Raw genomic sequence first — 22,543 nt, 5'->3', positions numbered from 1 at the left:
TAGTTACACCTCTATCAGTATCTTTCTACATGTGATTTGAATTCCAATTTGTAATTACAAAATTATGAGGATTTTTCTCTATTACATTAAAAAAAAATGAAAAATGAAAGCATGTGTATGTGAAGGTGCATGAATTTGCATTCTGATGCATGCACCAGTACGCTGCTGGCACAGGTGTGCAGGGGCTATTTACATTCATTTTATGAGCTATAAATGACAGAGCAGGAATCTTAGATTTATCAAATAATCGTCATTCAGTGGGGGTCATCCTGATTATCATAGCATTAAAGCGACATATGAAACAACCATTAATAATTCATAAGGTTGTCCGCCTCAATTAAGGGCTTCCTTCTGGTCTTATATCTGGCTTGTACACCAAGTATTGGTTTTCTTTATGATTGTTAAGGTGTTATGTCTCCACCTAAAGGTACTCCGAGGAACTGTGTGGGGATCGTTCATCTATGTGTGAGCCCCACATGACAAAAAGCTGAACTGATAGGCAGGATAATCATATAAACACTCAGAGCAGCATTTTAATCAGAGCCAATTATAGATCTCTGTCATATTTAATGACACATTAGGTACAAGTTGATACGATTAGCCTTGTGAAATTAGTGGAATTCAAGGGAGATATTGTACTCATCCAATTACAGATATATATCTATAGTTTTTCATTGGGAAAAAAAGCAATTATTACCATTAATGCAACTGTAGATAATGCATTACAAGTAAAGTTTTATTATTCAGCTTTAAAAATACCATTACATGCTCCCAAGATAAATGTACAATAGATTGTGCAATTCTATACAGAACATTTTAAAGTGTCAAAAATGTTTCATAAAGTGGTTTAAATAGTGAGAAAACTACAGGAATTCTGAAAGTTTTTCCTTTACTTTCTCTTCAATGTTTGCATAGTATTTCATTTGGACAAGTATTGCTTTTGCGGCCTGTAGCTCTCCTGAAAAAGAAAGAAAGAGGGTGAAAAAGGAGGTTTAATCAATGACTCACTCAGTGACTTAAAGGGAAGCTTCAACTAGATTACAAAACACACAAAGAAGAATGAGTGGGAGGAATAGACACTGTTTCAAAGCAGCATCTGAATATTATTACCTTTACGAAGAGCAGCATCTATATGCGCTGTCAAGTCTGCCAGTTTTCCTGCAGGTAAGGAAAAGGCAAGTTCTATATCTGCACGTGTTTACAACATACCCCACACGTGGTGCTGTTTATTCACAGTGAAGAGATCTACTTAGAAACTGTACAGATTCTATACACATAGGCAAGTCTGTCACGTACTGACTTTACTGGGAGGCAATTATGACTGTTTCTGTAATGTAATGGGTCATTTGTTATGTAAAATTGGGGGCAAATTAAAAACTACTGTAGTCAGTGAAACTGTTCCCATTGGACAAGCACATTTCCTAATATCCTATGATTTGTCCTCTTCAGAGACAAGGTTAAATTTTAATCATCCTTAAGCTCAATAAAAACTCATCAAAATCTGCAAGTTCTGCCACATGCCGCATGATGTGAGCTATACTGAATTGAATCTGAAGGCACACAATTGTATCTGCTCCATCAACCAGCAACTGGCTCTGTTTGAAAAATCCAAAACAATTGTATAGGGACATTGTCTTTAAGGACTAATAGATAGCGGCGTGTGGAGACTGCTGTCTGCCATGTATAAAGCCCCTTGCAGTAGCAAACAGACATACATTATGCTGAGCGTTTTGCACTACAATTGACATTTAAAAATGTTTTTCTTGTGACACCTTCAGCGTGAGCAGTTTTGAATCACAATGAGAAATTCAAAGCTGCTCACACTGCATTTCCTGGGACACGAGTACATTCTTCCATAATCCAGATTTTTTTTTTTTATCCTGTTCATTTTTAGTATTCATTCTGCATTAATGATTCTGAGTAATTACTGTGTATTCAGTGTTTAATGACCTTTTCATTTACTATATTTCATTGTTCATGTCATTCTCACCTTGGATTCAATCTGCCTACATATGCACTCCACCAGTGCTGGTCTGTTTGGTTGCTGTGAAAATGGGTAAATCCCTTGCTTCTCTGTTGTATTTCTGACAAGAGTAGCTCCTTGAGGAGTGTTAGATGTAGTGCTACACTGCACTTGAGGTTACTATGGTAACCACAGGTGTTTCCAGATAGACCAGAGCTGAAATCTAAGGGATTGCAACCTTGACCCTTAAAATCAAGCATGTGTGCAGTTCAGCCATTAAGTGATTCTCATCTCACACTTTAATAACTGACGATTTAGACTGAAGTAGATACATCTGACATGCAGAAAAATGTACATTACACATCCACTTTTGCTACATTAGGCAAACGACTTGCTAGAAATCTACTTAAGTAAAGTTAAAATAACAACTTGTTTACCTTTTATATCTCGGCCAATCATAATGGCCTCTTCTGGAGTCTGTGCTTCATCGAGGGCCTCATTAATCTCCATCAGCTTCATTAGAAAATTTGAATCAGCTCCAGAGTCTGTGCCCTCTTCTATATTCATTCCCTCTAGTTCCAGCTGAAACATATGATGGGAATCTGTCAAAGGTTGCTCCTTTAGATGTAAGACACCAGTCTTGACTGCCAAATGGTGACGAACGTGATCACACAGACAGACCTTGTAATTACGAATTTTGCTACAAGTTAAATCAGAGATTTGAAACTCACCATATAAAGACCACGACTCAAAGGCTTAAGCAGAGTGCCGTATGCTTTGTTAACGAGAGCAGACTGGCTTTCTGAATACTCCTGTTCTTTCTGCAAAAGAGGGATGTGTTGTGTTAGGATTATTTCTAAGCATAGCAAGTTCAATCCAAAATCATTTATTAAAAAGGAAAAGCAAGGCTGTATTATAATGTTTTGTTTTTATTTGTATTGCTATGGATTTGAAAGAATGAACCTTTACAATATTCACAGAAAATGTGAGTGATTTTACACTTTGCAATCGCAATCTATAGCATTGTCAAAAACCTTTATGATACTGATAATTATCTGTATGACATGCATCAACTCTTGCAGTCAAGCAGTTTGGGACCCTTCAGGAGATGCAGGTGTGAGTTTGACATGACAAATGTGCGGAAACAAGATGTGAGGTTTGGGTGGGAGCGGGGGTGAGAGCTCCGAAATGGTTGGCAGATCTGAGAACATTTTGCAGCTATCAGGTCTGTCGGCTCTGGTGAAAATCAATAGTCGGAAGCTCTGACCCATGGGCCCATCGCGTGAGGCTGTTTCTCTAATAACAACCAATGCAGTAGGTGGCTGCCTCATATAAGTAATGACTTTTCTATATATGATGCAAACCCCTGAGGGTGGAAGATGTCTAATTAAGAAAAAAATGGCCAGAGGTGGTGATAAATAAAACAGATTCAGTACAATATTGGACAGGTTGTGTATAAAGAAACAATTTAGGCTACCTCTCCCCTCTCACATTCTGCTGAATATGAGTTTAGCTTTCATATCATATCATGACAACATTCTGCCTTTCGCTTTTCCACCTGAGTGTACAGAATAAATTACACCCAAAGCAATACATCTCCTCTCCATCTTGCATTCATAATGTTTATTCTCGTAAACTGCCATGCATTTTTCTTAATGATCTACAAGGGGGGAAATGGAAAATGGGGAGTTTTAACACTATTTACCACATTGTAAAATAACATCTAACACATTAAAACTGATGCACTGGGACAAGCCTTATTTCCTTATGTGAAATTGTTAGGCAAGTGATCACCCTTACAGTCTCACCGTAAATGAGCTGTGGGCTCAATAAGATTTGGCAGGAACCTCAAACCTGACACAAAATTCTTTTTTGAACTAAAGGAAGTGACAATTTACAAATGCAAAGATTAAGAAAACATCAGACTTCTTTCCTAAATTAAACTTCTTTCCTTTTATTGTCTATTTCATGGAAAAAAGATCTCTAGTGGTTTAGTATTTACCTCACAAAGTTATGGAACTCTTAAATGTCCATTGTACAGGATTTATTGTAAGAAAAGAACATTCAGTATTAAATTAGTGTTTGCACACTGGTGTATGCTCAGCTAAAAATATGATGCAACCCCCCCCATAAAAAACAAACAAACAAACAGTAAGGTGAGGGGTAGTCATATTGTTGCAAACGACACCCTCTGTGCTCGATGACACTAATATGGGTGTTCTACCTTCTGCAGTTACATAACCTACCATTTATTTTGCCTGTGGAACTTCTCTGCCCAGCCACTATGCGATTTTACCTGTACATTTGTCATTGTCAGACTCAATTTGGCTGAGTTTGTCAAAACATCAAGCATGAGAAGGCACTGGTTTGTATATTTGCTGAGTCTGGGATATTTACATAACTTAATTACATCAGAAATTTGCTACCTGTTAAATATCCTTTGAATATATGCAACTTAATTACTTAATTACAACTAAATATTCTGAAATTTAGAAAACAAAAATATAGAAACTAAATGAAAGCTAATTGGATTTTAAAGCAAAAAATGTAAACAAATGAACAACCAAAGCTATATAATTATATAACCTTAAAGTTAGCTGCATTCTGTGTGCTCGTCTAAAGGGAACAGAATCCCAGCCTTAGTCCTACATACTGCTCCTTATTAATTTTTGATGAACAAAAAAAAAAAAAAAGTATGTCACAGAGTGACATAATGCAAAATAATGCAAGTGATAGGTTTTTCCAAGATATCCTCTCCCCTTGGTACATATCTTTATCTTTCAAACTCTAAATTTGCCATCTCTCAGCACAAGCTGAAATACCCCTGATGACATCACAGCAAAATTGTGTCATTTTTCTTCAACTTGTCAAAACTCTTCCAGAGCAATAGACAATATCATCCTATTTGTAGCTGGGGGGGGGGGGAAAACAAACAAAACAAAAATACTGCCGTGCTACTGTACACCACTGCAGTGGATTTTAGATTAAACAAAGGCACAAAAAAATTTGGAAAACTGATGATATAACTTTAAATATGAGAATGATTTTTAATACGTGGACAAAAATTCTCTTCTGATGACTGCCTGAAGTCCAGAAAACATGGACATCACCAAATGCCGTTTCTCCCATTGAGACCCTCTGCTAGTCTTAACTACTCACTTCCTGCTTGTTTGTATGTCTCTCCTTTCCGTTTTATCTTCATTTACTGAAAAGCATGCTCTTCTATGTTGAGATCAGGTGACTCACTTGGCCATTGAAGATTATCCCATTCTTTTGCCTTGAGAAGTTCTTGGGTTGCGTTTGCAGTATGCTTATCTGTTATGTGCTGTCTGATTTGCTGTATTTGGGTGAACGTGAGAAGAAACTGCACTTGAGAATAGATCCTGCTACTTCTGGTAGCGGTCGCTTGATCAGTAAACACTTGTGGGGCATATTATGTCCCTCCCATAACACTGCATCTACCATGATTGGCAGATGATGAGCCATCTCTCTTCCTATTATGACTTCCTTGTTCTTGAGTGTAACCAGTGTTTTGTTGGTGTTGTCTTGTTGTAAACCATCTACTAGAGTTGCCTTATAATGGTCCATCAAGGCTTTTGGTGTTATTCAGCTGGCCAGTGCTTTCCTAATTTTTCCTTTTCTTTTTTCAGTATTATGGTGACCCTATTTACTCGCAGCAATCTGACATCATATTAAGAACTTCAGTGAAAATCCACTAGATATTAGTTCAAAACTTTGAATGAATGTCAGATATTATATCTACATAAAGTTTCATAAAATACACAAGGAATCAACCTCAGCCTCACCACGACTGTGATTGTCAATCAACTGTCCAATTAGGAGGATCTGAAAATGCCAAAGCAGGTAATACAATACTTTGTATTAAACCCATTGAATCAAATTTAAAAGTTTGCATTTCAGTGTAATTTTTACAGTTTTAAACATCTTAAATCTACCTTGGTGGTGTACAGAGGCCAAATTAAAAAGACGGTGACATGGACCTTCCTTAGTGTAATTAGAGTTTACATAATGGGTCAATATACACAAACACAATCAGGACTGTCTTGACAATGAAGTAATTGTTTCAGTGATCTTATTAAGCCAAACCGTCCAAATTTATTTGACTAATAAAGAAAATAATCCGCATATAAAACATCTTAATAGTCACAACATCTTACCCCCTATTTTCACTCTATTATTTTCAGGGGAACAATCTCAGCTACTTACTTTCCCTAATCTATCCAAATAGACTCCTGAGTCACAATTTAGCAGCTTGTGATGAAACCTTTTATCCTGGTAGGAGTTACAAAGTGTCCATTCATAAGGCAAGATGAGTAATTGAATGAAAACTTTCTAAACCAAAGTTAACTTTTGCTTTCTTAACCTGTATAAATATTTAATATATTTAATATACCTCTGTTTTTCTCATTTTGGATTTTGCAGTTATAATATAAAATGTTTTGGAACGCAGGTCCTAGTAGGCACTTTTACATTTCACAGCAGGAAAAGCACTAGTTTAATTATCAGCATAAATAACATAAAGTCATGTTGGCTTACTGGAGTTGCCTCCTGGTTTTCATAGCTGAAATAAGCAGCCAAGAATCCCTTCAGCTACACTGATGCAATTCAACATGTAAAGCTGTTTATATTACTAGATTTGTCCATTTTTCCCAATTTTATACCCCTTTTTTCTTTTCCCTGAGAAACAAATGCTTGTTCGTCTACACATCTACAATTCCTTAAACTTGCTTCCTATGAATTGAGCTTGCTTGGTAGCTTAAAACAGACCAAGTTCCCTAACCAGGCCCTACATTTGTCAGTGTCTTTTAACAAGCCCATCTTTCTTACTTTGCCCAGAGTTACTCCCATGGCCAAGTCACAATGAATTATCACGACAAAACAAAAATGCACACACAAGTGGACAAATGGGGAGAAGGGGTCAGACCCAATTTCCTGTGTCACAGGGCGACTAATAGAAAGGAAAGTGTTCTCTGACTCACAGACCATCTCACTCAGCAGATCTCTTTCCCCCTTACATTGCCCCTGCCTACCACAGATTTCTGGCTGAAGTTGTCTGGATGAAGAGACCGCTGGAGCTGCAAGTATGTTTTCTGCAGCTTTTGTGTGTCCAGTGTGAATGTGTAGTCACTGAAAAAGGTAACACGTGATAAAATGAATGGACTGGATTCATTTGGAAAACTTTTAAAGATGGTGGCATATGTTAAGGTAAACAAGAAACTCACCAATCCATGATCTTGAAGTAGGATGTCCCTTCTACTGGGGGCTGCACTGCTTTGCATGACACGCAGAAAAATGCAGGTCTTTTGTCAAGAAGATGCTTACAATTCCAACAGTTCAATTTAATTTGACTTGTGCAGCAATTCCTGGGTGAAGCGGATTGATTAGTGAAGTAAAACAGCTCTCTCCCCTTTCTGAGTGCTCTGAAGTTCATGTTGCTGTGCCATGTGCCCTTCCTGTGGAGGCTGGTAGACATACAGTAAGCTGTACATGTAACAGCTTTAGAAACAAGCACTCGGTTGGTGGTTAGCCAGCTTGAGTGCAGTACAGCCCGGGATGAGCCAACAATCCTCAAAGAGTTGACAGACAACATTTCTGGAATTAAAATGCACTACTCGCTGTCGTGCACTCAATAAATACACGAAATGTTCGCTGCCAAAACACATCTCTTCCCGGAAAAACAAAGGAAGAAGAGCGTTCTTCTTCTACGTTTTGTAATGCTGCCACACTGCCGCCGCTCGGTGGGTTTCGAGTTCTCGATGGAAAACCAACAGCTAGCTGGCAACAGCAAACGCAATTTGTAAGGAACTATTGATAAAGTATCCTTAGTTTTGGACACAGCACACCAATTGAAGTAAGCTGAGCACCTCACAAAATTTTCAGTGTTTGTAAGTAGTGTACTAGTGTCGTTTTAGGTGCGGCTTTTGCCGAGGATGTAACGATAACAAGAACCCCTGGTCTGCATGTAGCTAGCTTAGCTCACTAGCTGAACAGTATAGCTTAGTTTGCGAACATGTCTTAACAACAAAATGCCTTTATTCGTGGTCGGTATTGACAAATAAGCTGGTTGTTGTCAGATTCTAGTTCACGCCCTTAAAAACAGCCTTTCATGTTATTTAAGGGCACATGTAAAGAAAAAAAGCACCCGGGTTTAACTTTATGTTGAGTAGCTTGCTCAGCTAGCTAGATGACAAAGGCATCCCATGTTATGGTTATGAGCGGTGACAAAAACAAATTCAAACTAGCTTATTTTTATTATTATTATAATAAATAATCACTCGTTTAAGAAGCATCAGCTTAAAACATCACTTAATGCACGCTTGCGTAACTTTAATTGCCTTTTTCAGAAAGTCTAGAAGACTGCATTTTCATACCAAGTGGGTTGTTGTTGTTTTTCCTCTTTCAGATTCAACTGCGTTCTGATAAAACAGGCAATGCTTCATGAAGAGTTCTGGATACTCAGTGAGTGGCTAGTCCGCCAGGGACATCATCAGGCACTGGAGCACAGATAACACCTCCAAACTTGTGAGTTTATTGACTAAGAGTACTTTTTGCTGCTTCATCATCCATCCATACAGGCGGTCGCAATACAACAGCTGCTAGCTGTGTGACGAAAAAAAAATTCTCTGAACATTGGCCAGTCTAAATATGCTTATTTGGCCAAGAATCAGACTAGGCGTCTCGACTGTTTGTCATTACAGTTTCCTACCAAAGTACAAGCTCTGTGATGAATGCCAGGTCTTGATTCGTGTGTGTGTGTGTGTGTGTGTGTGTGTGTGTGTGTGTGTGTGTGTGTGTGTGTGTTTATGGGAGGTTGCAAAAGCTGACGGTAGAGTATTCCAGAGAGACACTTGTTGGAGACAGCAGCTTCTATAAGGTAAACAGGATCTCTTCCTGAAGGTCGAGGGAGGTACTTCTCAAGGCCCCCACAGACAATACTCTGGGTATTATTAACGGAAACCACTAAGAATAGAGAGCAGGGGAGCAAGGTGGCTCCTCTGGCGGTCACGTTGTTTGGGTTAAACAAGCCAAAACGGAACATCTTCTTAAGAAGAGTGACTTCTCGAGCTTTCATGCTGGGTGTGGCAATTTAGAGGGCTTTATCTGGCTCTGATGTACAGCAGAGGAAAGGGAGATTAGTTGTGGATTGCTCTTGGCTGTTTATGTATGGAGGACTTGTGCTTTACAATTAGAATCTGTAAGTAAAACACATTTTCATACCTAATAGGACATTGTTAACCTATCATTTTATATAAGCTATGTATTATGTGCCTTTTTTTTATTTTGGATTTTTTAAGGCAGTGCATGACTTTGGCTGGTCCAGCAATATCCCCCAGATAATGCATTACCTACCTACTAAAGGAAAGAGTCTCTGTATGTTTGTGTCTGTTCTTCACTTTTCTTAAACATTCATCATAAGGAAGGTGATATATCCTAGTATTGGGACAAAAATTTCCTGCAATGCATTTTTGTTCTAATTGCAAATACATACATAGATACATACATACATACATACATACATACATACATACATACATACATACATACATACATACATACATACATACATGTATTTACTCAGACATACATGTCTGAGTAATCATGTCTGGTATGTCATTACTTGTGTTTCATAAGTTTGTCAGTTATATTTGGATGATGAATTGATTTTGTGTTAATCAGCTGACTTCACTTTGTGTGATCTAAAATTTTTGAGGAGATATTACTTTTTATTGGAGTTTGACTAATCTATTCATGTTTCTTCTTTCTGAAGGACAAATTGTATCAGATTAGATAGAACTTTATTAATCCCTCGGGTGGGTTCCTCTGGGAAATTCGATTTCCAAAAAAGCACAGCACCGACAGAAGTTACAGAATATTATATATATATATACACACACACACACACACACATACATACATACATACATATATATATATATATATATATATATATATATATATATATATATATATAATACAGAGACAATATAAATAAAATATACGAAGGGGATAAATAGAATAAATAGGAATAAAAAATTAAAAATACAAGTGAATTGCAGATTTCAAGTATTGAGGTCTATTGCACTGTTGACTATTTACAAAAGTATTGCACAAAAGGTATTGCACAGTGAGGTGAAGAGGCACTACAGCTTAGTTGTTCCCCCCTCCTTTGTCCTCCTGTTTCCCCTCCCTCTCCCCTCCAGAGAGGAGTTAAACAGTCTGATGGCGTGTGGGACAAAGATGGGACAAAATCAGAACGATGTTAAACGATGATTCAAAGGGTTTAATAAAAAAAGTGTTGGATTACCTGTTTTGGCATTTTCATATGCTCACAAGTTACTAGTAATTAGCAGTCGGGTTTATAACGCTATAGCCTCCAAAGTAGCATTGCTTTGGCTACAGCATTTTTCTCTTTGGATCCTCCTTGGGCTGGTTTAATTATCTTTACTGTCACCTTTGTGTTAATACCTACATGCTAAAAGAAACATCTTGAGTGTGCCCTTGATAGAGTATGGGTTTGTGTCATTTTGTGGGACTGTAGCATAAGGTTTATGTTGTTAACTCATGGTAATGTGACAGCGTACATTATGTCATACCACCTTGTTAATAATGCAAAAGTTATATAATGAGCAGTGTAAGGAATTCCTTTCTTCAGTGAGTAAATATGTAACAAAATGAATTCATTTTTAATTTTGATGACTGTGTCCTCAGCAGCTTAGTAAGGCTGTCTGCGTGTATCTTCCATCCAGTGTGAAATTGTCTCACATGCTGGATTATAGAGCTGGGCTATAGAACGATAACGATATGTATTGCGAAATAACCTTTTCTCGATAGAAAAGGTTAGTTTACTAAACAATAGTTTACTATTGCGATAGGCCTCATCTCTCTTGTCCTCTTAAAAAGAACAGCCAATTCAAATTAAGTAGCGCAGAGCCAAACCAATCACAGCCGCAGCTTCACGTCACTTGTTACGTACAGCACAAGTGCCAAGCCGCACATGTGTATTGGTTTGGGAAGCAGCCAGCCACCGTGCCGCCCGAGTGTGCCAACTACAGAAAAATCAACCGAGAGCGTGACCGAAGGTTACCGAAGAGAAAACAGATGATGGTTCCAATGCTGGAGAGATTGTCGAACGGAAGTGCCATAGAAGTTCCGTAGTGTGGAGGTATTTCGGCTATTTCAAATCTGACAAAAAACAGAGTAGCGCGCACTGTAAATTGTGCCAAAAGCAAGTCTGGAAATACAATAAACCGGTGCATGCTCAATCTCTGACTGGAAGCGCTAATTCGTCATTCGGCTTTTGTCAGACTAAAGTAACTGTTAAAACTGTTTGAAAAGCGAAGCTATACAACAAGGAGAGATTGAGAATTTCCTTTTAGTTCTCAGTTTATTTGATATTGACAAAAGTTAGTCAATTTTGTCTGATCTTCTGTAAAACAAACTAGGATTTATTTTTAGAATTAATATTTTGTTTCTAAGTGGAATTGACAATTTAGTAGTCTGTTTTGTTTGTTCTATTTTGAAACGCTTTAGTGGCTGCCTTTTGTGTAGTTTGCAATATTTGCCTTTATTTATCTGAAAGTCTCATGTTCCTTAAGTACATCTACCCTGTTGAACTTATTATGGGAAATAAATATTTAAATCAAAACAAGCTGCTGATTATTTCACATTTTACTTGTGAGCAACGGCACATTTAAATCTTACAAATATAGTTATTTGGCTTATATCGTGATATATATCGTTATCGCCTGAAATGAAAAAAACATATCGTGATTTGAAAAAAATCTTATATTGCCCAGCTCTACTGGATTATGAGCAACTCCACTATCTGCTATATCACCACAGTTGTGATGTAAATGAATGAGTAATGAAAGTCGAGTTTCTGTTTAATTATTTAGCAATGGTTATTACATTAACATGTGTATGTGCTTTGTTCAGTGAATGTATTCATGGCCACCCCACCATAAGAACAATTTAAATCTGTGGGTAACTGTTCAAAATTCACTTTTTGAGGTTGTCTACACATTTGAATGATAAATGAACTGGTACTTATATAGTGCTTTTCTACTCAATTTGAACACTCAGATTCAAATGTTTCTGAACTTGAGTGCCAAAATCTTTTAATATGCATTGAAAACCCTGCCTCATTAATTGGCTCCATTACTTGTATAGGCCGAAAACCCCATGTTAAACAGATGGATGAATCTCATGTTGTCTCATCACTGTATTATTGTAGGGTCTTTATCTTACAATGTAAAGTGCCTTGAGGTGGCTGTTGTTGTGCCTGTTTTAGTTTTGGTATTCAGATTTTGTGTTATTATCAGCATCAGAATAGAGAAGTGGAATTTATGTGTTATTACTGCTGATGAACAGTAATAATACAACCTCTAACGATTAACAAGTGTGAAATTACTGCCTACCTAACTTAGTCATTTATCACGTTTACACCCTGCATACATATTGAAGGCAGCTGTTTCTTTGCCTGTATGGGTTTTTTTTTTCTTAACATAGGCAGCCCATTAACACTTCACCTTAATCTTGTAGGAGTAATTTAAAACACAGATAAATTTACTTTATATTTTATTGATTGACATTTAACCCTAACATTTGAAATGACTTGTGTGGTATGAAAGTCCTTTCAAAGCAAGATTAATTGAGCCTACTTAACAATAGGAAAATCAATAACATAAAGTTAAGTAAAGTTAAACACCAAAGTCTTTGTCACAATCGCTATTCATTACTCCTGACAGCCTTCAAATTAACCATGGTCAGTGTTCTGATGTGTGCCCTTGTTAGTTAGAATTATAGCATTGATTTCTCTGCTAGGTTTTGTGTCGTCGTTTAGGCAAAGGTTGCTTAAGCATTACAGGGAAGGAGCGTTTAATTTGTAAACAGACATTTCTGTATTGTTCTGATGTTTGACAGGGGTCTTTAATTCAATACATCACTGTCTACATTTTCTATGTTCCCACAGATAAACCATGATCCCCATCACCGAGCTGCGGTACTTTGTGGACACACAGCCAGCATACCGCATCCTGAAACCTTGGTGGGATGTCTTCACCGACTATATCTCCATTGTCATGCTCATGATTTCTGTTTTTGGGGGAACACTGCAGGTCACCCAGGACAAGATGATCTGCTTGCCCTGCAAATGGGTGGTCAATGAAACCTGCAAGAGGAACTTCAATTCAAGCATCACATCATCAGTGCCCAAAGGGATCCAGTATGATTTGGACCGCCACCAGTACAATTATGTTGACGCTGTCTGCTATGAAAATACATTGCACTGGTTTGCCAAGTATTTCCCCTACCTAGTATTACTCCACACCCTTATTTTTCTAGCTTGCAGCAACTTTTGGTTCAAGTTTCCACGGACTAGCTCCAAACTAGAACACTTTGTATCTATCTTGCTAAAATGCTTCGATTCTCCATGGACAACAAGGGCACTATCAGAGACAGTGGTTGAAGAAAGTGACCCAAAACCAATGAAAATGAATGGCTCGATGGACCACAAAGAATCTGTAATAAGTGAGGATGTTGAAGCAAGTGTTCCTATGCTTCAAAGGACAAAATCACGCTTTGAGCAGGGCATTGTAGATAGAACGGAAACAGGAGTTTTGGACAAGAAGGAGGGTGAACAGGCAAAAGCTCTGTTTGAAAAAGTGAAGAAGTTCCGCATACACGTGGAAGAAGGAGACATTGTGTACAGACTGTACATACGCCAGACTATTATCAAAGTCATCAAGTTTATTTTGATAATCTGCTACACAGGGTATTATGTGCATGATATTCAATTTAGTGTTGACTGTTCTGTAAATATAGAGAGCCTGACTGGTTACAGCGTGTACCGTTGTGCTCACCCACTCGCTACACTTTTTAAAATCTTAGCATGTTTCTACATTAGTTTAGTGGTGGTGTATGGTTTGATCTGCATGTACACGCTTTGCTGGATGCTTCGGCGCTCCCTAAAGAAGTACTCCTTTGAGTCAATCCGGGAAGAGAGCAGCTACAGTGACATACCTGATGTGAAGAATGACTTTGCATTCATGTTGCACATGATCGATCAGTATGATCCTCTGTACTCAAAACGCTTTGCCGTGTTCCTCTCAGAAGTAAGCGAAAATAAGCTGAGGCAACTCAACCTCAACAACGAGTGGACACTGGACAAACTCAGGCAGAGGATAACTAAGAATTCTCAGGAGAAGTTGGAGTTGCACCTTTTCATGCTTAGTGGCATTCCAGATACAGTGTTCGATCTGATGGAGTTGGAGGTTCTTAAACTGGAGCTAATCCCAGATGTGACCATTCCCCCAATCATTGCTCAGCTGGTTAACCTGCGAGAGATGTGGCTTTATCACACCCCAGCCAAAATAGAAGCTCCAGCTTTGGCTTTTTTGCGTGAAAATTTAAAGTCTCTGCATATCAAGTTCACCGACATCAAAGAAATCCCCTTATGGATCTACAGTTTGAAGAATCTCAGTGAGCTTCATCTGACAGGGAATCTCAGTGCTGAGAACAACCCTTACATCGTCATTGATGGGCTCCGTGAGCTCAAGAGACTCAAAGTGCTTCGGCTGAAGAGCAATCTCACCAAGCTACCTCAAGTGGTCACTGATGTGGGCATGCACCTCCAGAAGTTGTCCATCAATAATGAAGGAACCAAGCTCATGGTGCTCAATAGTCTAAAAAAGATGGTAAATCTGACAGAACTAGAGCTTATTCGCTGTGATCTTGAACGCATACCACACTCAATCTTCAGTTTACACAACTTGCAAGAGATTGACCTGAAGGATAACAACCTGAAAACCATTGAGGAGATCATCAGCTTCCAGCATCTTCATCGGTTGGTCTGCCTTAAGCTCTGGTACAACCAGATTGCCTACATTCCTATTCAGATTGGCACCCTGAACAACCTGGAGAAGCTGTACCTGAACAGAAACAAGATTGAGAAGATCCCCAGTCAGCTGTTCTATTGCCGCAAGCTGCGCATCTTGGATTTGAGCCATAACAACCTAACCTATATCCCAACAGATATTGGCTTCCTCCAAAATCTTCAATACCTGGCAGTGACAGCCAATAGGGTAAGTGATGTAATAAGCATAGTTTCCAACCATTTTAATATTATCCTAATTATAGATTGGAGTTTATCCATAATGCTTTATTTGTATTGTTTATTTGCTGATAAAACAATAAATGAACTTACAAGTCATAATTTCTTTCCTTTTTTTTCCCAATGCAAAATTCCTTGTTCTTTAAAATACAGATTGAGAACCTGCCTAATGAACTGTTCCAGTGCAAGAAGCTTCGCACTTTGAACTTGGGAAACAATTGCCTGCAGTCTCTACCATCACGATTTGGAGAGTTGACTGCATTGACACAACTAGAGCTTAGAGGAAATCGCCTAGAGTGTCTGCCGGTGGAACTTGGAGAGTGCCGACAGCTGAAGAGAACTGGTCTTGTGGTGGAAGAGGACTTGTTCAACACACTGCCCACAGAGGTCAAGGAGCAGTTGTGGAAAGCGGACAAAGAACAAGTTTAAAAAACAGGTTTGCTTCTGCAAGTACAGATACTGATCTACTGGCTCTGGACCTACAAGTTGGTCCCAGAGGCTTGCCATAACAGGCAGTATTCCTGCTGCATTGTGCCGTTTCTAAGTTTGGGCATCAAGAACCAGTGCCAGGTAGAACCAAAATCCTGGCAGTTTCTGGCTGTCTTCTTAGTCTATTTGATTTATTAATTCCTTCACAAAAAACTTCTCAGGCCTTTACATTATAATTCAGTAATGATGCTTTTTTTTTTAGCAATAATATAGTTTGAATCTTGTGTTTACATTTTTATGCCTCTCGATTATGGTATAGAAGACAGTGTATGCCACTGATCAATACTAAAAAAATAAGGTTTAATACATTAAAATATTTTGTCAGGTGTTCCGGTTTGAAGGCACAATGAGATGGCAAAATTACTTCCAAGACATCTTTATTTCTGTATATAGACGATAATCACTTGTTTTGAGTTACAAAGACACTATTAAGAGTGATATGATAGTATGACTTAACAAAACAGTAATAACTATAGATGAGTGGAATATGATTATACTGAGAGCCTTGTACCTAAAGGTGGTTTACAAAGTGGGAAGAAGAAGGCCATTGAGGACACTGTTAGTATTGTAGCGCTAAAGGGCTTTTTGTTGGTTGGTTGGCTGATCATCTTTTGATACTAGAATGGACAATTTGGCAGAATGTAGGGTTCGGTTCCCTCTTTCTATGGAAAGATGTGTGTTTGACCTAGTGCTAAAGGAAAAGCAATTATTCTGCTGCATATCACTTATTGCACTAGCATTAAAATGGCATTAGTGAAGCTTATCAGAATACCCTAACCTTACTGCTAGTATATCTTTAATGGAAAATAACATTTTCGCAAAAAAAGTATATGATATGTTTGCAATAACTTGCACATAACAAAATAAAATGCGGGGGAATGCTTAAAGATTTTGAATGAGATGAGTCGTGTCTGCCTCACAGGAATTCAGATTAAGTTTATACAGAATGACAGTGGTGAAATTCAAATGGAGCCTGAAAGTATTTGTAATATGTCTGTCAAACGTAGAGGCTTAAATGAGATTGGGGCTTCGTTTTTTTGTAACAGATGTAAAAAGAATCACTGGTGATAAGCAATGATAGCTCAATAGCTACAAATAAGAAAGACCAGACATGTCATCATGTCTTTAAATGTATTTTTTAAGCACCTAGCCTCATGTTCATTTTAGTTTGTTACTATACTCAAATTCTGTTACTTTATTATTACTGGACTGCATTAGTGTGCAATGTTCAGTGAAGAAGCTGCTCACCTATGTGTGAGAAAACACACATCCTAAATGTTAAATGTTGGAAATGTTACATATTACTCACTGAGGTGAGGATAAAAGTCTCTTTTACTGTTTTCTGCTGATATTAAAAAGCTAGTAGTAAAGAAATTTGAAATTTTACTGCTACAGAATCAACCTGCATTCCAATTAAATGAAAAGAAAATGAAGTAAATCTTACAAGTTGATCAGATTAGTTGCCTTATTTTCTCCTCTCGTTGTCATGCATTGATTGTTATATTTCTGTTGTCTGGTCAGATGAAAATTGTTAGTTTTTCAAAGTGCACCATAATAATAAGCCCCAGATAGTGATGGAGCTTTTGTTGTTATAGTTTCCTTAATTTAAGCTGTCCGGTAAAACTTCTACAAGGCTGTACCTAGCTGTTGAGTTTAGATTTTGGTTACTGAAGATGCACAAAGTGTAGTTTATTATTAATGTTTTATTATTATTTATTTATTTGATTTGATTTTTTTTTTTTTTTTTTTTTTTTAAAAGCTCATCTGTCCAAAAGACCATTGAGCTTATGCCAGGCATCCATGGTGCATTGTTCATTCAAAAGACAGTATTAGTCACAATATAATCAAGCTTGCACACACAATAACCCAATGAATCATCATCTAAATTATGCTCAAGATCAAGGTCATTTGTTGTTTTATGGGCAATAACCTCTGAGTTGTGATGGATCGGGTGTCAGATAAGCTACTTTGTCATTGACGTTCTGGGTTTTGGGGAAGGGTTTTATTTGTTTGTTTTTATACCCGTCTTTGTTTTAGTACCAGATGTAAGAAAAAGAAAAGATATGTTTTTTTGTTTTGTTTTTTAAATCAATAATCAGACTTAATTGGAAGTAACCAGTGCATTCTTTTTCTCAAAATATGAACTTTATTTCTCACAGTTAAAAGCATATTTAACCTTCACTAGTTTTTAATTAAGAAAGAGAGATTTTTTAGGTAAAGGTTTACTTGTTTTTGCTCAATTGAGAGTGACTGTTCTGTATTTTTGTTTTGACACAGTGACCAAGACAAAGCTAAAAATTTGGAATTTGTTATTGATCCACAGTTCTGATGCAGCACAACACACAACAGGAATTCTCGTATTTACCCCAAGAAAAATACAATTCCTGTTCTAATAAAGATTGACTGAAGCAATATACATAATAGAAAACATTTCAGCTATGCGCATCTATAACCGTGACATGTTTGACTATGCTATGTTGTGCAGTATTACATTTATTTAAGCTGTATTGTTAGTAACGATATACCGTAGATTTCTAATGTGCATTTGTATTCATTTTGTCACATTGGTTTTACTAAAGACATGGTGAGATTTTCACATTAAGTAGATTAGAGATCGTTGTGCTTAAAGGATGCTTTTGCACTATAGCACTTCTCTCAGAACTTACTTTTAGGTGTTGCAAACAATAGTGTACAAGTTATTGTATGCACATAGAAAAACCTGTTTTGGGCATTTTCCAGTGTGGGAAGGTTTACCTGAATGACTGCCAGCCACGAGATTAAATTTAAGTTTACGCTTTTACATAGAAATATTAAAAAGGAAAAAAAGAGATGAATTTTGGTCTTTAGTGGAGCATTTTGAATGACACCCACAAACACATTAGCAATACACCTATTTAGTAAGACAATCGACTATTCCATTTAAAAGAGACATCATGTCATCACCTCTGAGTGATTTGTTGCAATCAGTACTGTAAATAAGTGGTCAGTGCATAGTGTAGTAACATTAAATAAACATGTTTTTGTCTTAGTCACTGTTAATCTTTCTTTTTTCATTTTTATTATTAGACTAATTTTATTATTTTAATTTTGATATCTGTTAGGATTATTGTAGAACTAAATTTCTCAGGAAAGCAGCCAGTACTCACTTTTTTTTTTAGTTGATTGCCTATTATTATTATTATTATTATTACGGTATTATTTTTTTATTATTATTTCTTTTAATAATTTAAACGGTTGTGATAACATTTTTATATCAAATTTCTATACATTATTTTTTAGTTTTGTGTATTTAATATTAACTGCTGAATTGAAACTAAGTGTATCTGTATTTTCAAGGAGAAACCACTTTATTTGACCTTTCTTGTGTTTTTGTCAAACATCTCATGTCTGAATTGTCTTTATTGTGAGCAATAGATAAAGCCCAAGTAGTTTGTCTGATTAATGGGACTTCTTTACCCTTTGGTTTCTGTTTTCTATTTTTAATTTGTCTTTTTTCCTCTTAAAATGTTTAATTTGGGTACAAAATAATTTTGCATCTTTCTCTGTTTCTCTCAGACGTGTTATCTTGACACACTTGGTTTTGTGCAGTTTTGTTTTGTTTTTTGCCAAAGGAACATCATCAATGCATCAGTACTGACGTTGAGTGTGTTTGAACATGTTTCTCTTCATTTCTTGTACACCACTGACTCCAGTAAAATAAAAAAATGAAGTAAGCCACATTTGTCTTGGTGTGTGTTGGGCTTTTTGCACAAGAAGGGTTAAACAATTACATAAAGGTTTAGCTTGATGTGCAAGTGTGCAGATACAGATACTGACCAGTGTGCAAATGTGTAAACCACCACACTATGGAACCCCTGGCACTGGTTGATATATACCAGTATAACATCTCTCATACTGTAGGTGTTCAACTGGCTGCAAAGACCCATATCATGCTACAGTCACACATGTTCAAACAGAGGTTGGAGATAGTGGCATGACCAAACCTACAAATTGAAATTTCCTTGTCACAATGACTAGGCTATCCTATTTGTACTCTAGTGTGACTGAGCCATTATGCCCTCATGGGCAAAGCTATTGTCATGCAGGAAGATACCACTCCCACCTTTACAAAAATCCTTCATCATAGGATAAAAGAGATCACTCATTAACAATTTTTTACAAGGGCCATTTCCAGAAACTGGACAACCACGGCCAAACCATGTCAGCAAAATGTCCCTCCCCTCACTGTTAGTGCCAGTGACTCTTTTTTTTTTCTTTAATTTTTCAATTGTCTGCGCCTCTCGTTTTGTTTGTGAAAATTCCTTGCGGAACCATTCACCGCTGGATACCCATCCCCACACGGACATGTTTCTTCGACACACTTAATCACAGACGCAACATTTGAAATGGTGAGTTTCATTGTCGCATTTACAGTCGCTATTTGTCAAATTGAGGTTGTTTCCTAATATTACGTTATAACGGTTCTAAACAGGCTACGAGTCACTTAAAGCATTGTGTAATAATGTAGTTCTTTGCGATAGCAGGCTAAGCTAGTCAAGTAGTGGAAGTTGAAGTTCGGGAGAATTTCCTTGTCTTCGTGATGTTTTTGATGTTCTTGTCTATTTTGCAGGCTGTTACACTTCACACAGATCTAGGAGACATTAAAATTGAATTGTTCTGTGAGCGCACACCGAGGGCATGTGAGGTAAATGTATTTCTCACCCTAACTCTCCCTAGCAATCAAGCCTTTTATTTTAAAACTCTTACATTTTATGGACCTTTACGTGAAAAAGTAAGACGATCCAGCACTCGATTTATTTTCTTCCACTAATTCAGGGTCGTAGGTGGGATGGCGTTTATCCTAACCCACTTGGATCTTGTGTTGTTGTAGTACGAAAGTACGCTAAAATGCAATTTGGGGGCTTTCTGTATGAAGTTTGCATGTTGGTCCTGTGTGTGTGCATGGGTCTATCGGATTCCTCCCACAGTCCAAAGGCGTGCCAGTTCTGAATTGAATGCAGGTGTAAATGATGATGATGATTATTGATAAATCAAATCAAATGAATGATTGGACTGATATAGGACATTTCTAAGAGGTTACTGACCCGATTTCAGACTTTATTCAGATTTGTGTGCACCTGATGTGTCGGAATTACTTTCCAGCATGGCACAAGACTACAAAGAGCATTAAAAACTCAATTTAAAAACTCAGTTCTAAGATATACTGTCTGTAATGAAGATGGAAGAGGGGTGATGTGGTCACCTCTGGCAGATAAAGTTCTTTACAATCTAGACTCAGAAATGATCGTATTCTGTCAGGTAAATAAAGATAGTCAATTCTTAAGGGCGATGAAGGTGTTTAAGATTGCATTTTTTTTTTTAATGTAATAATAACATTTGTAAGTGTAATTTAAAAACATGACAAATACAAGAATTTGCATTTAATTTTGCTGGTGTTTTTTTGCAGAACTTTCTTGCTTTGTGTGCCAGCGGCTTCTACAATGGTTGCGTCTTCCACCGAAATATAAAGGGCTTCATGGTTCAGACTGGAGATCCTACAGGTACAGATGTTATTGTTGTTTTTGAAGTGGCAAAAAAATATATAAAATGAACTTCCTGTTCATTGCATCTTTGTTTTCTTATTAAAACCTCCAGGTACAGGTAAAGGAGGAACAAGCATGTGGGGGCGTAAATTTGAGGATGAGTTCAGTGAACACTTAAAAGTGAGTAAATCCTATAGCTAGTTGGTTTAAGCTGGTTTTACCCAAGTGTCATTCTGTGGGAATGTTTTTCGTTCTTCTGATTTCAGCATAATGTAAGAGGAGTGGTCTCCATGGCAAACAATGGTCCCAACACGAATGGCTCCCAGTTTTTCTTCACTTATGCCAAACAGCCTCACCTGGACATGAAGTACACAGTGTTTGGAAAGTAAGCATCTTATGCAAGCCAACAAAACAGGTTTATGATTGTGTGACCACCTACTGGCTTTGTTACCTCAGGTAAAATTGAAACATTTGCTGACTGCTTACCCTCTAAAATTTAGGATCATAGACGGCTTGGAAACACTGGATGAGCTGGAGAAGCTGCCTGTGAATGAAAAGACGTTCCGGCCACTGACTGAAACTCGGATAAAGGATGTCACCATTCATGCTAATCCTTTTGCTGGATAGCAGATTTTCACTTTCATATGATACAATGCTTGTTGCCTTGCTAAAGTCGAAATACTTTTCAAATGGTAGAACTGGAGAGTCCACTCACATGCCCAGACAGTGGGCAGAGTGCTGACTTCAAAGCTACAAAGTGTTAAATTGTCTTAACTTTTATACGGTGTAGTTCCTCATTTTGCAACTTCATGTAAAAAGTATATATAAATCAGGGGGATGTCTTGTTTCCTTTAGACAATAAACTTTGTAAACAAAAAATAAAATATGGATGTAACCACCATGATGTCACCCATTGGTTAGTGAAGTCTCATTCTGAAGTGTTTCAAAGTTGTTTTTTGAAGCTGACTGTCACAAGATGGAGGTGGATCTAAACAGGAGACCAGAGGAGGCCACACACTTCTTACTGACACATGAATGATATGTTGTTAACCAGTGAAAATAGCGTGGAAATTTCTTAGTTTCTGGTTGTAAAAATTACTATATTTTACAAACTGATTATGATTTACTTAGTTAACCTGAAACTAGCAGTTGAACCCAAAGTTATCAGGAAAGTGTTTGCTGAGGTTACATAACAAAGGAGCTGAGGATTGTTTCCCCATAGACTTCTTTGTAAACGCAAGTCTTTTTGGAACTTTACGAGTCGCCTCCTGCTGGTCGTTAAAAAGATATACAGGTTGAAGTTCGTTTCACCTTTCAGACGAAGATGTATCCGTATTTTACACTGTCTGTGCTTTAAATCAGTTTTGAAATTATTTTTGTCCTTAACAGGTTCCTTTCCATTTATTCAAGTACTCTAAAGGGGAATGTAATAAATTG

General features: G+C 37.4%; 3 protein-coding genes across 4 annotated transcripts; 2 read left to right on the top strand and 1 right to left on the bottom strand.

The window, feature by feature from the left end:
- Positions 1–715: 715 nt before the first annotated feature.
- On the bottom strand, positions 716–7,706 carry hscb (HscB mitochondrial iron-sulfur cluster cochaperone). The gene is made up of 6 exons (XM_026188462.2): positions 7,207–7,706; positions 7,015–7,111; positions 2,695–2,784; positions 2,401–2,545; positions 1,111–1,158; positions 716–958 (listed from the first exon to the last, which is right to left on the bottom strand). Exons 1-6 carry the CDS (start codon positions 7,572–7,574, stop codon positions 864–866), a joined length of 843 nt encoding a protein of 280 aa, XP_026044247.2. The 5' UTR covers positions 7,575–7,706; the 3' UTR covers positions 716–863.
- On the top strand, positions 7,700–19,303 carry lrrc8ab (leucine rich repeat containing 8 VRAC subunit Ab). The gene is made up of 4 exons (XM_026188458.2): positions 7,700–7,835; positions 8,388–8,506; positions 12,957–15,066; positions 15,249–19,303. Exons 3-4 carry the CDS (start codon positions 12,964–12,966, stop codon positions 15,522–15,524), a joined length of 2,379 nt encoding a protein of 792 aa, XP_026044243.1. The 5' UTR covers positions 7,700–7,835; positions 8,388–8,506; positions 12,957–12,963; the 3' UTR covers positions 15,525–19,303.
- Positions 19,304–19,704: 401 nt separating this feature from the next.
- ppil3 (peptidylprolyl isomerase (cyclophilin)-like 3) lies at positions 19,705–22,007 on the top strand. 2 transcript variants are annotated; one of them, XM_026188464.2, is made up of 6 exons: positions 19,705–19,972; positions 20,194–20,268; positions 21,031–21,124; positions 21,219–21,286; positions 21,373–21,491; positions 21,607–22,007. In XM_026188464.2, the coding sequence occupies exons 1-6, from the start codon at positions 19,970–19,972 to the stop codon at positions 21,731–21,733; spliced, it is 486 nt and encodes a 161-aa protein (XP_026044249.1). In that variant the 5' UTR covers positions 19,705–19,969; the 3' UTR covers positions 21,734–22,007. The 2 variants fall into 2 exon arrangements, with proteins under 2 accessions (XP_026044249.1, XP_026044250.1); XM_026188465.2 differs by lacking the exons at positions 19,705–19,972; positions 20,194–20,268 and adding an exon at positions 20,640–20,882.
- Positions 22,008–22,543: the final 536 nt, after the last annotated feature.

Source organism: Astatotilapia calliptera, chromosome 12 (genome assembly GCF_964374335.1).
Source record: "Astatotilapia calliptera chromosome 12, fAstCal68.1, whole genome shotgun sequence".
Lineage (NCBI taxonomy): Eukaryota > Metazoa > Chordata > Actinopteri > Cichliformes > Cichlidae > Astatotilapia > Astatotilapia calliptera.
This window is presented reverse-complemented; position numbering and strand designations above follow the sequence as displayed.